This window comes from Sturnira hondurensis, unplaced genomic scaffold (assembly GCF_014824575.4).
Source record: "Sturnira hondurensis isolate 20B ecotype Veracruz unplaced genomic scaffold, ASM1482457v3 Scaffold0009944, whole genome shotgun sequence".
NCBI lineage: Eukaryota > Metazoa > Chordata > Mammalia > Chiroptera > Phyllostomidae > Sturnira > Sturnira hondurensis.
Window position 1 is genome coordinate 2605 of NW_028082575.1, and position 16673 is coordinate 19277.

General features: G+C 50.9%; 1 protein-coding gene across 1 annotated transcript; it reads left to right on the forward strand.

Annotated features, from left to right (window-relative positions):
- Positions 1-10904: 10904 nt before the first annotated feature.
- Positions 10905-15623, forward strand: LOC118995233 (sperm acrosome membrane-associated protein 3-like). The gene is made up of 5 exons (XM_037058185.1): positions 10905-10918; positions 11613-11872; positions 12653-12811; positions 13249-13327; positions 15522-15623. Exons 1-5 carry the CDS (start codon positions 10905-10907, stop codon positions 15586-15588), a joined length of 579 nt encoding a protein of 192 aa, XP_036914080.1. The 3' UTR covers positions 15589-15623.
- Positions 15624-16673: the final 1050 nt, after the last annotated feature.

Genomic DNA, 16673 nt, shown 5'->3' on the forward strand with positions numbered 1-16673 from the left:
GGCTTTGCAGTCAGCGAACTTGAGTCAGACTTGGTTTCAAAATCTCTGCTTCAGTCAGTACCTTGGGTGAGTTACTTCTTTCAGTTTCTTTATCTGTGACACTGAGGTGACACTGCCCACCTCTCGGGTTTGTTCTGGGGGTAAGTGAAGTGCAAGCGGGTTGGAGAGTGATTGAAGATGAAGCTGGGAAGACAGGGCCATGCTGAAGAGTTTGAACTTGACTCCAAGGACAAGGAAGCCCATGAAAGCCCCTAGGCAAAAGTGCCAGGATAGGGCTTGGGTGTTAGAAAGATAACTGGCAGCAATGTAGACAATGCAGTGGAGGAACCTGGGACTTTGGCGGTGGTGACAGAGCTGGAAGAGATGGGAAAGATACTTTGAAAGCAGAATGAGCAGAGTATGGTGGGTATTGGGATGGGAGCAGATGCAGTCAGAAATGGCAACCTGCCTATGGAGAGCCAATGAAAGTGCTCCCCCGTAAGCCTTCCTACCTGATTCTCACAATAGCTTTATGAGCTATATATCATAACTATCATTCTCATTTTATTTATTTATTTTTTAAAAAAGATTTTATTTATTTCTGTATCTTTAGAGGGGAAGGAGGTAGAGGTAGAGAAACATCAATGTATGGTTGCCTTTTGTGCGTCCCCTGCTGGGAGTCGGCCTGCAGGGAACTGCAGGTTGCCTGCAGGCAACCCAGGTCATTCTCATTTTATATGTGCAGAGACTGAGGGGGGTTAAGCCAAAGGACGTATAATTATCGAGTGGCAAAAGCAGAAAGTTAAACACAGATCTTTGTCTCACGATTCTGCCTCTGTTTCTTAGATCACACTGCCCATCGAAATTCAGTGTGCAGCCCCCGCGCAGGGCGAGGCAGGCTGGGACCAGGGCAGGGTGGCCGTGGGGGCCCCCAGGTTGTGCGCCAACTATGTGTTGCTAGGAGTCGCTGATAATTAGTCTTCAGGTTGCTAGGTGACCTGGGTTGCTAAGTGTCTCAGTTTATTGTTCTCTAGGTCTTGGGTTGTTAGAAGCCCTCAGTTATTCAATGTTTCAATTTATTAAAGGCATCACGGTTCTCAGAGTTATTAGAGACCTCATTTATTTAGGGCTCCGGGCTCCCAGGCCCCTAGGCTCTTGAAGCCATCAGGTTGTTAGCTCACCTGGTTGTTAAGAATCTCAGGATTTCAGAGGCCTTGGGTTTGTCGTGGCCTTAAACTTCTGAAGGTGTCAGTTTACGGGAAGCCTCACTTTTTACCCCCTGCAGCTTGTGAGGGCTTCCCCGATGCTGAGGATGTGGACTCGGGTTTTTCAGTCTCACAGCATCTTAAAGCCGTGGTTCAGGCCTGCAGTTCAGCCTCTTTCGTTCTTGTCAGATGGTGTAACTGCAGCGGTATGTTTTCTCAGGTGTTTCATGACAGGTGAGCTTGTTCCGCGGCACGGACCCGATTCGCCCCGCTCAGCTACCTGACCACTCAGGGGGGGCTCGGCGGAGGGCTGGAGAGCAGAACTATGTCACAGCTCTGAACCAGCCAGATGTGATAGCATGTGTGGGTTATGTTTACGTTCTGATCGTTTACCCTCTAGCCAGGCAGCTTTAAATAATCTTAAATTAGACTGTGAACTATTCCCGAGTTGATGGACCCTCATTTCCAATTCTTTTATTAGATTATTCAGAATCATGAAACTAGCCTGTGCATGTTTCCCTTTGAAAAAAACGTTGCTCTCTGGAGTGGAGGGGCCCAGGGAAAAGGCAGAAAACTATACTTGAACAGCAATAAAAATGTTTAAAATTTTTTTAAAAATAAAACCTCAATAAAAAACACAGAAACACCCTCCTCCAAAAAGAAACAACCCCCCCCTCACTTTCAAATAATTATAGGCTCACAGAAACTTGCAAAAATAGTGGAGAAGGATCCCAGATACCCTTCACCCAGTTCCCCCCAGTGGTTACATCAAACAGAACTGGAGTGGAACATCAAATCAGGACATCAGCACTGTCTCAATGTCATTTTATTCCGTGTGGGGGTCTGTGTACTACCCACCAGCCCACAAATCACCCTCATGCTGTCTCTGTACATCACATTCATTTTCCTCTCCCCCTAATCAGTGTGTTTCAAATGTGTTCACCTAACCTTTACTCGGTGCCTTACCCATTAAAGGCTCAAGGAAATACAGAGGTAAATACACAACACTCCTTGTTCTGGAGGAACCCATGGGCAGGGCCACAGTCAGGCACACAATAAATTACAGTGTAATGTGGGAGTTCTGTGATAGGGATAAACTCGAGGCGCTGGGACAAGAAAGATTGGAGGGTTCAAAAGGTTGAGAATGTTGAATTAACACTTTCTGCAAAAGATGCAATGCTGAGCTGTTTTGAAGGATGACATGGAGTTATCTGGTGCCCAATGAGGAGAGATTTTAGGCGGATACGTTTGGGCAAGAGTTGGTGTTTCAGCACTGCGGGAGCCCAGGGCCTGGTGTCCATGGGGAGAGGCGCTGGGAGCTGAGGCTGGAGGAGTGGGGAGGCGACAGACTGTGGAGGACCCTCTGGCTGCTGAGCTGAACCAGCTGAACGAGACCTGCAGGTGACGGAGAGCCAGTGATCGCAGCTGCAGGTAAGAAACGCTGAGAGCACCAGCTGCAGTGGTGGGGACGGAGGTGGGAGAACCGTGTTTGACTTCTGAAGGATGTCAGGATGGGGAGGGGCACAGGGTGTGTGGCAGGGGTGAACAAGCAATTTTTCTAAGACGAATGCCCCCCCCCTTTTAAAAAGGGTTGTATTGGTTTCTAAGAACAAATCCTTAGGATATAAGTCCAAGAAGGTGAATGCTAGTAGTAATTCCCTGCTTACCCAGAGATCTTGTGACTTTAGCGAGAGCCACCACAACGCCAACATGGATAAAGGAAGACCTCTGGCAGGTTAAAACAAGCTCATGCGTTTCCTTTGCGTTATCCTTCAGGCCTTTTTCACTCAGAGCCTTGGTTTTGACAATTCGAGTTCTTAAAAGTTTGGTGACTTGGTTTCCTCTTCCCTAAAATAACAATAATTAAAAGCTACCTTCTATCGAGGGGAGTGTCTGCTGGGTGCCTGGTTCTGTGTAAGATGCTATGCATGTTGTCTCATAAATCCCATCCACAACCCCCAGGCGTCAGTTCTTCTCACTTTCCAGGTGAGGATGTTGAGGCTCAGCAAGGCTACCTCCCCGCCAGCCGAGGTCCCAGAGCTGTGAGTGTGCCACATAGCAGGACTCCGGTCCGGGTCTGGCTGCTCTCAGCCAGCTGCCCTGCGCTGTCAAAGCCACAGATCGTAAGAAGGGATGTCAGCCAGAGTGGCACCAGGGCAAGGAAGGGAATATGTGGATTGAGGAATCTAATGATGGTTAAATGATTTTTTACCAACTTCACACAAAGAGTGGATCCATTAGGGGTTGCCACAGAAACAGAACTAAAAGGACGTGTGTGCATAAATATTTCTACACAGGCACATACACATCGGGAACTATCAGCAGTTTGGCTAGGAGTGTGGAGATTTTACATACATATTTAAAACTCATGATAAGGCTCATGCAGTTATGGAGGTGGCCAAGGCCCAAGATCTGCAGGGCGAGTTGGAAAGCCGGAGACCCAGAGAACCAGAGGTGTGGTTCTCGTCTGAAGGCCGGCAGCCTCGAACCAAGGGAGAGTGGGGGTTCGGTTTGAGTCCACAGGCAGGAACCATCCCACGTCTCAGTTTGAACATAGTCAGGCAGCAGGGATTCCCTTCTGTTTGGGGAGGATCAGCCTTTTTATTCTATTCAGGCCTTGACTGGGTTGGTCGGGGCCCACTTACACATTAGGGAGGGATATCTGCTTTATTCAGTCCATTGATTTAAATGTTCATCTGATCTAAGGTACAGTATAGTGAATGTAGACAACAACGTATCTTTTTAAAGATTTATTTATTTATTTATGTATAGAGAGAGAGGGGAAGGGAGTGAGAAAGAGAGGGACAGAAGCATCAATGTGTGGTTGCCTCTTGTATGCCCTCTACTGGGGCTTTGGCCTGCAACCCAGACATGTGCCCTGACTGGGAATCCAACCAGCAACCCTTTCATTCACAGGCTGACACTCAGTCCACTGAGCCACACCAGCCAGGGTGTAGGCAACAATATTGTATTATAACCATCAAACTTGCCAAAGGACTAGAACTTAATTATTAAGCGACTTAGAAGTCAACCACTAGAAAGATTCATGCCACGTGACAGAGGTGCTGCCTATCCCCGTGAAGAAAATCGCATCACAATAAATAAATGTATCAGATTAGCATGTCCTATGTCAAATGTATTTCAACTAAAAAAGGTGTCACCCAGAAACACTGTCACAGCAATACCCAGAATGGTGTCTGGCCAAATATCTGGGGGCTGGTGGGCCAGTCCAACTGACGCACAAATTAACTATCCTGAGGAGGAAGACGGGATAAGGAAGGAGACACAAAACTAAAAGAACGTGAGGTGGCGAGACTACTGAGTGTAGAGTTGGTGGCCTGACTGGGCGCAGGCCTCCGGATAACTGTGTCCTGCAGTCACGGCCACCTGCTGTGACACAACCTGCCCGGAAGACCTTGTCTGTTTTCCATGGACTAGATTGGGAACAGATCAGGGCTCAGGTCTCCTCTGGGGGTCCCGGGGGTCTCTGCCTGCAGCCAGAGAAGGGCTCGTGTTTTCACCGTCCACAGGGAGCCAGGCACACTCTGAGACCAGCGCTCTCCTGATGGAGTCCTCTGAGCTGAGGTTCCCCAGTGATTCTCATCCATTTCCTTATTTCTTTACACGGCATTTTTGACCTTGTTCTCGATGATGGGAAAACAGACATGAGAGACACATCAGGCATCTCCTGGTCTGGTGGGTGATGAGGCAAACCTGACATAGTGTGATACACGCCGAGAGCACGCGGGCGTTACTGCTGTGCAAGCGTGTGGGGATTCCTCACTCAGCCCAAGGGCTCTAGGGGGCGAAGTCAGGCTTCTGTGGTGCTTTGAGGGCGGAACCTATGCAGAGGGTTGGAGCAGAACGGGTGTGTGTGACATATATAATAGCATCTGAGACATGGCTACAAAAGAGCATCACACATCAGGGAACTGTCAAAATTTGGTTAGGACAGTGGGTCTCAGCCCTGGTAGTGCTTTGGAATCACCTGGAAATGTTAAAAAAATACTGATCTCTCTCCTGGCTGGTGTGGCTAAGTGGATAGAGCAGAGGCCTGTGAACCAAAGGGTCACCAGTTTGATGGCCAGTCTGGGCACATGCCTGGGTTGCAGGTGAGGGCCCAGGTAGGGGTGAGTGAGGGGCAACCACACATTGATTTTTCTCTAACCCTTCCCTTCCTATCTCTCTAAAAAGAAATAAATAAATTCTTTAAAAAATACTGGTGTCCACAATCCACTCTCAGAGATTTTGATGTAATTGGCCAGAGGTGGGACACAGGCACATGGAACTTTGTTGGTGTTTTTTCTAAGTGCTGACAGGACTGAGAACAGGAAACTTAAGAGAAGCTGCTGGGGAACTTGACCCTGAAGAGAGTCAGAGGAGGACCTCCACTAAGATACAGCCCAGAATCCGAGCTGCCTTTGGGGAAACAGGGAAGACTCCTGCAGAGCTCAGCTGAGAAATGAAGACCTGCCTCTCCCCTCCGGGGCCTTCGTCTGCCCTCACAACTGTTCCTTTTTTTTTTTTAAAGATTTTATTTGTTTATTTATCTTTAGAGGGGAAGGAGAGAGGGAGAGAAACATCAATGTATGGTTGCCTTTGGTGTGTTCCCTGCTGGGAGTTGGCCTGCAGGGAACTGGCCTGCAACCCAGGCATGTGCCCTGACTGGGAATCGAACCGAGATCCTCTGGTTCGCAAGCCTGTGCTCAATCCACTGAGCTACGCCAGCCAGGGCACAACTGTTCCTTTTGAGCTGCTGTTTCTTATTCCCCATGTAAAAGCAAAAGTCAGGTGGGAAATAACAAAACAGGCAGTAAAGTAAAATAAGCTGAAAGATTACTCAATAAAAAGAAGCAATAAAATGGTAAAAGCAGGCCAATGCAGTAAAAAGTCCCAAACTCAAGCAGACAGAATCACCGCCAAGGGCCAGACGATAAAAGCAATAGTGAAATGGAGAGATCTAAGTGGTCAGCATTTCTGTGTATGGAGACAGAGAAGGGGGAGTGTTCCCATTTTACAGAGGAGCCAAACAAGACTTGGGGAGACTAAGTACCATGATTCCGGGGGCCGGGCCAGGGTTTCAACTCCACGAGATAGATGAGGAAATGACGGTGAACGCCTCCAGACTAAAGAGCCCGTCAGGGCAGAGCAAGACTTTGAACTCAGGTTTATCGAACTCAAGTCCAGACTCTTTCCCCTGAATAAGGCTCAAGCCGGGTTGCACCCTGGAGTCATCTGGGAGCTTTTAAGAAATGCTGATGCCTAATTACATTTTTCCCAAGAAGACATGCCAATGGCCAACAGATATATGGGGAAAAATGCTTAGCATCTCCATCACTAGGGAAATGGAAATGTAAAGCCCAGTGAGATATCCTCACTCCTGTCAGTGAGGCTGTTTTATAAATATACACACACCCCAGAGGACAAGTGTTGGCAAGCATGTGGAGACGTTGGAACTCCTGCCCCCTGCTGGTGGGAATGCAAAGGGCGCAGCCACTGTGGAGAAGAGAGTGGGGGTTCCTCAAACCACCAAATGGCACTACCACGGGAGCCAGCAATGCCACTTCTGGGTCCTTGTCTGAGAGAATTGAATCCAGGATCCAGAAGAGATATTTCCACTCCCATGTGCAGTGCAGCATTATTTAGAATGGCCAAGAGGTGGAAACACGCTAATGTCCATGGACAAACGGGTAAAGAAGTTACATGTTTTATACACACAATGGTATACTATTCAGCCTTAAAAAAGAAGGAAATTCTGCATAATGGGACAACATGGATGAACCTGGAGGACATTGGGCTAAGGGAAAAAGGCATTGACAGACATATACTGCATGATGTCACTTCCATGAGGCATCCAAAATAGTCAAGTTCATAGGGTGGAGGGAATAGGGGGTTCCTAATGCGTGGACACAGAGACTCAGGTAAGCAGCATAAATGAGCTGTAAGAGGGCTGCTGGGCAGCTCTGTACCTGAGGTCAGCGGTGCTGCATTGCACACTCGAACATCTGTTGAGGGCACATGTCATGGTAAGTGTTTGAAACACAATGACAATTTTTTAGAAGGAAAGAATGGACATAAACAGTGACTGTTGCAGCGGCAACGCTCAGTTCTAACCCGGTGGGTCTGGGGCGGGGCCCAGGCAGAAGGGGTGCACCTGTGCAACTTCCCGAGTGTGCAGCCCTGCCCTGCCCGTAGCCGTCGGTGTGCCTGTGTACTGAGCACTCTGAGTCCTCACGCTCGGCTTTAAGGACTAAGCATGTACGAGGATGTTTCAGGAATTGTTATTCCTACGTGAGACCTGAGGAGCCTGAGAGGTCAAGTCACTCTTCCTGGGCCACCCAGCTGGTAGGCAGCATCACCTGGGTTCCTGCCCAGGTGGGGTGACTCCAAGCCCAGGTTCTAACTGCTGTGCCACCTGCTTTCCCTGTGGGGCCCTTGTGGGGCACAGACATGGAGGTCACATGCCTTTTCATTTCACTTCTGTGTCCCTCCAACTTTAGGGTGGACAGCATCATCTTTGTTCCAGGCTCACCCACACTGAACAGTCATGCAGCTGGAGAAAAGGGGGTAGTGTGTGGCTCAGCATTTGAGAAGAACCTTCTGCCAGTGAGAAAGGTTTGAGGGAGAGACAGGCGGCCTGGAAAGTGGTGGACCCAGGCAACATGCTGGGTAATGACCTGAGGGGTCTGTGGGGAGAAGGGTTGCCCTTTAAGGTATTGTGTGCAGGTGTGTGTGTACATGTGCATAGGTGTGCTAGTGTGTGTGCAGTGGGGCATGAGAAGTTGTGCTTAGATACTCCTCATATGTCCCCAGGGCTCTGAAATTGAGGGGCTCCAGTGAAAGCTGAGTGAGTGAGAGATGGTTCTAGAAATGAGGTCACAGAACTAGAAAGTTCCAGAAGGTGCTACATCAGTATAGAACCTGCCCTCCCCTATCATACTCTTAAGGCCATTGCTTGGGACCAGGCAGGACCACGGTTGCTGGCCTGAGCTGACACCGAGTTTGGCACTTTCACTACTGAGTCAGCTTTAGTGGGAACGACACCTGGTCAGTGAGCCTCTAACCCCTCTTTCTGCATCTGGTGACAAGGTCCCTGGGTGGGTCTGGCCAATGAAGGGCATGGAAAAAGAAAGGTGGTGGCCAGAGATGCTGGGAGAGGGATGAGTTCAGGGAGAGCGGCCATGCTGGTAGGGGTCTGGTCTCTCATCCACTGACCTGAATCCTGATGATTGTAGACCTGCTGTGGAATGCTCAGGGTAAAGTTACATTTAAGTCACTTTGCCATAAAAAAGCAAAACCAGTCTCTGTATAGCAGTCAACTTCATTTCTTCATCTTTGAATTAGGGATCGTAATCATATCCCCCTTGGATTGTTGAGTGGATTAGATGAGATTAACCTAGAAAACATTGACACGGTGTCTGCCTGCTTTGAAGAACTCAAGTTCATTGTCCTCCCCTTCCTTCCCCGCACTTGTTGGGAAGGACACATACTTCGTGGTCACAACTTCGGTATGTTTCTGTTGAAGTAGCATCCACTGAACAGCCACTGCATACCACCAAGTCTGCTAGCCCCTTAGGAGACAAAGAGAAATAAGACAGCCATTGCTCAGAGCAAGTTCACCTGGTGCTGGGAAGACTGATGCATCACAGTCCAGTGCGGCAGAGGAGGAGCAGAGGCACGGGGTGCTCTGGGGTGTTGGGGAGCAGTGGCCTGCCAGGAGAGTCTTGCTGGAGGACTCACCTCAGAGGATGGGACCCCTAAAGTATGAGGAAGAGGAAGCCATGCAAAGGAGAGGGGAGATGTTCTGTGCTAATCAGCAGGATCATCGTGGACAGATGGCAGTATTGGAACTTAATGTGAACGAGAGAGGGGTCTGAAGGACTAAATCATGGGAGGTGGGGCTGTGGAGTGAGCTTAGGAGCAGAGATGAAGGGAGCCTTCAGTGTTAGGAGCTTTCTGTTTAATGATTTCATGCTGGAAAACGGGTGTAGAGTACTTTGGAAAAAGAGTTAGAACTGGGTAGAAGAAGACCATCCTCACACCATGAAGTGGTATGAACTAATGGTGAGATGGACTCTGGAGGGAAAGTGCAATCCCCAGCACTTTGGGACTGATTGGTTGGGAGGGTGAAGGATGCAGTGAAGGAGAGAAAGAGTGAAGAACGACACCCTTATTTCCGATTTGGAACAACATCATGGTGTAAAACCAAGAATCTTTTATCCAGGAAAGGGGAGACATAAGGAAGAGGAGAGTTGGTGGAATAATGAGTTCTGGTTTGGATGTGCTTAGTTTGAGGAGACTGGGGCCTCCAAGTGGAGATGCCCAGGAGGCAGCACAAAGGGCTGCTTCTCAGAGGAAGGTGCCCAATAAAGTGGCCACCTGCAGGTTGGTGGGCATCCTCCTGAGGCAGAAGAGAAGAGGGCTGGGCATAGAATGGCTTGGAAGCATTGCAGCAGGTAGGACCTGGGCAGGAGTGGATTCCTCAAGGAGAACGAGCAGCAATGGTCTGAGGAAGGTGAGGACCTGGGAGAGGGGAGCATGGGAAGCCGAGAGAGGCAGGCAGGGAGTCCAGCATGGAGGGGTGGTCCTCAGTGTGAGTGCTGCTGGGAGCTCCTGTCAGACAGACCTGACAAGGGTCCACGGGACCGAGTGGAGCTGTTCCCGGACCATGGGGGCAGTGAAGCTGAATTTCACTGGGTTGAAAAACAAATGGAAGGTGAGAAAATGGTAATTTTCCCCTTAGAGGTTTAGATGAGAAGAGAGGGAGAGAGACAGGACAGGGCAGAGAGTGACAAGAGTGAAGGGAAGGTGTCCTGTCAGCTGGAGACATAAGTCCACCTACGTACCCAGAGGAGGATGGAGCTGGTGCGGGAAGATGCTGAGGACCTTGAGAGAGGAGGTGGCCTGTGGAGCAAGGCTCAGCGACATGGAAGGGTGAAACCCAGAGTTTGGAGCAAATATGGGCCTCGCTGAGGTAGAGGGGGCACCTCTGCACAGTAGAGGGTGCAATGAAGGTGCACGAGGTCCCTGATGTGTCTGTAAGTGCGATGGGCCAAGGCAGAAACAGGAAGGGAGTTCACAGGTGACCGCCTTGCTTTCTCCCTGATGAGGCAGGAGTTGAGGTCTGTTTGGAGCAAACAGGTGGGACATTGCAGGGAGGGCAGCTGGAGGACAGCAATGAGGGTCTTGAATACTATTTGAGGGACACGAGAGAGAGAAAGCTGTCCAAAGACAAGCATTACTGCAGGTGCAATTACTTCATTCATAGGAGAAATAACAATGAGCCTATTTTTAGTGCAAAGAGCCAGGTTCTCTGAGTGCCTTTCTTTTTCATTCATTTTTCAGCACTCCCATGAGACTGATGACATTAGTGTCCTCACTTTATGGATGATAAAAATGAGGCTTGGGAAGTGTCCAAAGTCAGGAATGTCATAAACCATAGAGGTGGGCTTCAAACTCAGGTCTTGTAGCAAAGCCACATCCATAACCCTCTTCACCATCCTTGGTAACTAGAAGCTCTAGTGGGTGGAGGTCACACATCCATTCTTGATGTTGCGCCGCTGTTTTGCTTTTTGACCTTGAAGGTGGAGGGTGAGTGTGCTGCAGTGAAGTTCACAAGATACATGGAAAGGTTTCGCAGAGGCGGTGGTCAGGGAGAGAATGGAAGGTGTCAGAGTCAGGGAATAATGGGGTGATGCTGAATGCAGGGGTGATAAGGCCATGGGAGGGGCTAGGTGAGTCAGAGTAGGGGAGGAGGTCATAACTAGATGTGAATGTTTTTCGTGATATTGGGGACTGGCCTCCAGAGCCAGAGAGGAGAGGCCTGGGGGGCAAACCTCATGGGCTGAGCATCAAGGCAGGAGGGGCTTTTGCAAGGTGAAGGTTTAGAAGGAGCATGGGGTGTGGAGGAGAGTTCTGCTGCCTCCTGGGGGCCCTGTGTGGGTGGGAGCAAGCAGAGCCTCCACCAGCAGGCTACAGGGGGCAGTGTTCTGGGGAATCTGCTCTCAGTCAGGCTAGGAGAGGGAGGCTTCGTGCTGGAAGAGAATTGCCTATGCAATAGGGATTAGAGGTCATTTCACACCAGTGGCAATACTGGGCTGATCCCCTCTGGGAACATCCACTTGTGCCCATTCCCCAGGAGGACTTTGGATTCACATCAATTTTGGTCTCCACCCAAGCTTTGCCCCTTACTAGTTATGAGATCTTGGGCCTCAGGATTCAGCAATCCCTGGGTGTGTTTGTCTCCTCCCCCAAGTCCACCCCTCTTCCCTGGGATAAAGCAGGGTGGGAGGGAGAGCCACTGACCTTAGGAAACCCTCTGCTGGATGTCGGGGAGTGTGGCCAAGGCTCCATCAGGGCTGCAGGGGCTGCATGGCAGGGTTGGAGCCCTCCCCCTTTCTCAGGTTTTTCACCCCCATCCTCCTAAAGTGTGGACTTCCTGAGAGGACCACCAGGGCTGCTGAGCTGCCTGCCATCCCAAAGCCAGTGTGGTGAGGGCTCCACCTCCGCAGCCTGCATGGAAGCCAGGAGGCAGCTGCGCCCACCTGGGGTCCTGTGGCTGGCCTTTGCCTCTCTGATAAGCTGTCTGCTTGCCCCGGGCCAAGCCAAGATCTACAGTCGCTGTGAGCTGTTCAGAGTGCTGCAGACTTTTGGCTTAGAGGGATACCAGGGCTACAGCCTGGCTGACTGTGAGTACCCCTCTTCCTGGTTGGCCCTGCCCCTCCCATCACCTATTTCCCCTTCCTCCTCTCCCCCTCCCCCTCTCTCAAAGGGTGTGGTCTCAGGAGCTTTCCAAGTCTTGGTTCTCATTGGGAAACAAGGGTGTGAGGTCACAGGCAGGGAACACCCAGCACTGATGGAATTGTAGCAGGCAGGCATCAGGCAGCCACATCAGAATTGCCCTTCATTCCCTCAACAGCTAATGCCAGGATTCAAAGGAACAGAACAGTTTAATCCCCTAATCTTTGTCTTGGCGTGATGGTCAGGCATTCCCATGGATGCTTAGGGCAAACTGAGGAACCCAGTACTACAGAACTTTCCAAGCTCTGGGCAGTTTTGGGAGGCCGTGAACCCATTTTCTCCTCATTCTAGCCCCCTCTGCAGGTCCCACCTGCATAATCCTAATCTCGCCTTGAAAGGTTTTGTTGTCATTCATTCCAGACATTTCTTGAGCTTCACCTAGTACAGAGTAATGAGACAGTGGGAGGATTGCCAGCCCAGGGGCAGCAGGCCCAAGGTCCAGGCTTGACTCTTGCTATTTGGTAGTTGTCTGTAACCTTGAGTAAGTCAGTTTGTCCCTTGGAGCCTCAGTGGATTGGCCTGTCAAGTATGAGGAAGGGCATCTGCCCTGACCACCTCGAAGCAGGTGTTGAGGCTCAAAGGAGCTAATGGGTGGGACCTGCACTGTGAGCTGGTCAGGGTTGGCCTTGACCATGTGACTCACAGGCCTGTGTCTCCACCCTATGCAGGGATCTGTCTAGCTTATTACACAAGCGGCTTCAATACAGAACTTGTGGACCATGAACCTGATGGAAGTACCAACAATGGCATCTTCCAGATCAGCAGCCAGACATGGTGCAGAAATATCAACAAAGAAGGCCCCAATCGCTGCCATATGTACTGCACTGGTAGGCTGGGCCTGAGCCCGGGGCTGGCTGGGGCCAGGCCTCTGCACCAGCCTTTACTTCTTTCCCTTTTTGTTTGCTCCTCTTGCCTTTATCTCTGGGTGGGGACTTCCTTACATCCTGCTGGTCCTACCAAGAAGAGTGGGATGAGGCAAATGATGAGGGTGGATCCTCCATGAAGTAGATTTGGGGTCCCAGGTGAGAGGCTGTTCTGAGACCTAAGGGAATAGAGTGGGAATTGCTTCTGATAAGAGACAAAAGTGATACAGCAAGATGCATGCTTCCAGAGGGGTCAGGAGACAGGGATGGACTTAGGATGGAACGGTGTGTGTGTGTGTGTGTGTGTGTGTTTAAGGGGAGAAACAGACACACAGACATATTCTTCATATATGACTAGCTCTGACCCTGCTCCCAACGTGTTTCTCTGCCTCACACTACAGACTTATTGAATTCCAACCTCAAGGACAGTGTTGTTTGCGCCATGAAGATAAGTCAAGAGACCCAGGGTCTGAGCAGCTGGTGAGTAACTGGGCTGGATCTCCCAAGGGGAGGTGGCCAGGACTGGGGGACAGCAGAGGGAACTCACCTTTTCTGAGTGCCCGCTATGTCCCAGGCCCCATTCTATGGCATCACAGTCTCATCTGCCCTCCTTCCAGTGGCAGGAATTTCTACCCCTGAAGAGTTTACAGAAACACCCAGAGTTTCAGGGAGGATAAGCTCCTCACTGGGGGGTCGCGGTGCCAGGCCGGGCTCTCCCAGGCTTTGCTTCTGTCAGGATGTCTGCCTCCAGGCCCACTGGGTCTGTGTCCAGCAAGCTTCTTTCCTTTGTTTTTCATCTGTGGCATCTTTGTCCAGTTAACTTTTATGTAAAGTCATGAGGCACAATAGATGAAACACTAAATCCCCTCCTGGAAGCAGAGTGGGCTCTCCAGAGCCTCACCCTGTCAGCCTTCACCTTTTCAGCATCTTTCCCACATGACAGGCAGGTCTCCTTCTGGGCTGGGGAGTGAAATTTGCATCAGTGGGGCACCAGACTAGACCTCTGGTTCACAGAGGGTCCTCCAGGCAGCAGCCCCATAGCCCCCCAGCCTCTTCTGCTGGGAGATGCACTTAGAGTCTGCAGCCTCCTTTACTCTCATTTCTGGAAGCGAGACCATCAGGGGCAGCATGTGTGGATGGTAAGACACTCCAGGTGGCAGGTGTCACCAGAGCCACAGACAGATGGGACAGTGACAAGGCTGGTGAAGTGACCAGAAGGCAGGAGATGTCTAGGGAGGGACTAGAGGCAGGGGGACCAGTGCAGGAGCCTTCTCAGGAGGGTAAGTGAATGCTGAGGGGCTGGGACGAGGACAGTTCCCCAGGGCATGGACAGCAAAAGGGCTAGGAATGAAGGGCTGTGGGGAGGCCTAGGGACAGGGGCTCTGTGGTCAGGGAGGGAGAGGAGAAGGTGAACATGGCTGGGAATACAGAGAAGGCCTGAGATGGGCCTCGACAGGGCCCTCAGCTTTGGAGACATGAGGTTTGAGAGCAGTTGAAACCCTAGGAATTGGAGGTGGAGCAAGGCAGGCAGCACAGGACGTGGCACACGTGTATCAGATCAGGAAGTGTGAACCTGGCTCAGCAGAAATCCCAGGACTTGAGGCCTTGAGGGTGCCACCCTGGAATGGACGACACTGGTCCTTTTGGATAAATCTAAGAACAACTCTCTTTTTTACCCCGGAGTGACCTCGTGGCATGGATACTTTCTTAGAGGTGGACAAGGCTGATAGGAAGTGGTCCCAGAAGGCGAAAAGCTTGCAGGTTACGCCTCCACATGCACACAGGGAGCACTGCTCTGTGCTGGGTGCTGGGCTTCAGAGATGGCTGAGACCCAAGTCCTTGCCCTCAGGGGGCTCACAGTCTAAAGGAAGAGACAAGAACCCAGTAGACCACGCTGGTTCGATAAAGCAATAGAGGTTCCTTAGGGAGACTCCTGGTCATTGAGCCCTCTGGCATTGCCCTCAGGGAGGATACTAGTTACTAATCTGGAAACTCTGGGAACTGGGACCAAGGGTCCCCACAACCCCAGGATCTCACTTATCTTCCTCATGATGCCAGCATGATGCTGGAACAAGTCACAGCCCTGAGTCTATAAACTATAGTCACCAACAGTTGAAAGACCCAGGAGAACTGGGTGTGGGTTCAGCTCTGTTGGTCACTAGCTCTCACCCTTGGGCAAGTAGATTTGTATCTCAGTCCATTTTTTCATGTGGAATACAGGGAACATAGTATCTGCCCCACCTACCTTACAGGGCTTGGGGAGGAGGGTGGGGACAGGTGAATGGGGGATGGATGTGGCAGGGGGATGTGTCATGTAAAGGGGGCATCGTGTCCACAGAGGCAGCGTGATGTAAGAAAAGAGCATCGGACTGGACCCCAGGACTCAGGCCTTTGCGCTGGCCCCTGAGTGAACTGGAGCGTGTCACTCTGTCACCCCACAGGGGAAATAAGGAGGCTATGTAGATGGCCATTGTTGAGGGCCATTCTGTTCCTTTCTGACTTCTTCTAGGCAGTTCTGCTATGTGACACCGTTTCCCTTTCTCCCTTTTCCTTGCTAACCCCTTTGCTCTCCTCAGTTCTGGTTCAGAGCACCAGCCTCCTTCCTGCTCTTCTCTGAGCAGGGGCTGGAGGCTGCAGCTGATTGGCCTCTTCTCTGCCCCCTCTGCACCCTCAGGGAGGCCTGGAGGCGTCACTGCCAGGGCCAGGACCTCAGCGACTGGGTGGATGGCTGTGACTTCTAGGGTCCTGTCTGGATGGACCAAGCCAGGCCCTGCTGGTGGGGAAATGTGGTTAGGGTCCTGCCCCAGGCAGGAAGACAAGCCAACTAATAAAGAATTGTTCGACGTAAATGTGTTTCTCAGCTATCACTGAGTTTTCAGGTGGCTTGTTGGAGCCCGAGCCTCTCAGGGTTTCCTCACCTGTTCACCTAGTAGGGCCTCAGGTAGGCTCCAAAACACCCTCCATGGAAGGCGGGCCTCCATTCCTGGGGGTGGGGTTGTGGGGGGTTCAGTGACTCCCTGAGCACACCCGGAAGAGTTTCCTAGACTCTTCCAGAATGTAGGTTTGCCAGGTTTAGCAAAATAAGCAAACAACAAAAAGTAAACAATGATAACAAATACAGGATGCTCGAGTTATATTTGAATTTTGGATACACAACAAATAAATTTTAGTCTGAGTATGTCCCATATTTGCATTAAAAAATGATTTGTTACATACCTGAAATTCACACTTACCTGGGTGTGCCACATTTTATATGGCAATCTTCCTGAGCTTGGTGTCTGTACCTCTGTCTTGTTTGAGAGGGCTCTTACTTTCTGTGACTCTGGTCCCAGAAGGTGGCCACAGTGCCTTGTCCCTCTGGCTGGTGACTGCTCACACACTGCCAGCTGTCAAGGGGTGCTGCCCAGTGACTGGGTACAACCACCGGGGACTTGGGCTGGAACTCTCACCCTGCTGTCCTGTGTCATCTAGCAGCAGCACATTCAGGTGCCACTGATAGTGATAGTGGCTGTCACATCCCTGGGTAAGGAAGCCGCCATTTGTCCTGCTGCCCACTGCTGGGAGGCTGGAGTGTGGGGTGTAGGGCTGGGACAGCCCCCAGGCAGCCAGCAGGTGTTCTCCACCCGCCTCAGTGTGTGGGAAGCTCAGAAGCAGCAGCACCAGCTCCCACTGACCTGGAGTTCAGCGCCCCAGGTCCCTTGGGAGGGACTGAGTGTCAAGAGGAAGGGGGGCCAAGGCCCAGGGTCACTGTGGGTGTGGTGGCAAGAGCAGCACTGAGGTGATGTCCAAGAGGCTGAGCCCTGAGTCATCGAAAATCCAGGCCTCA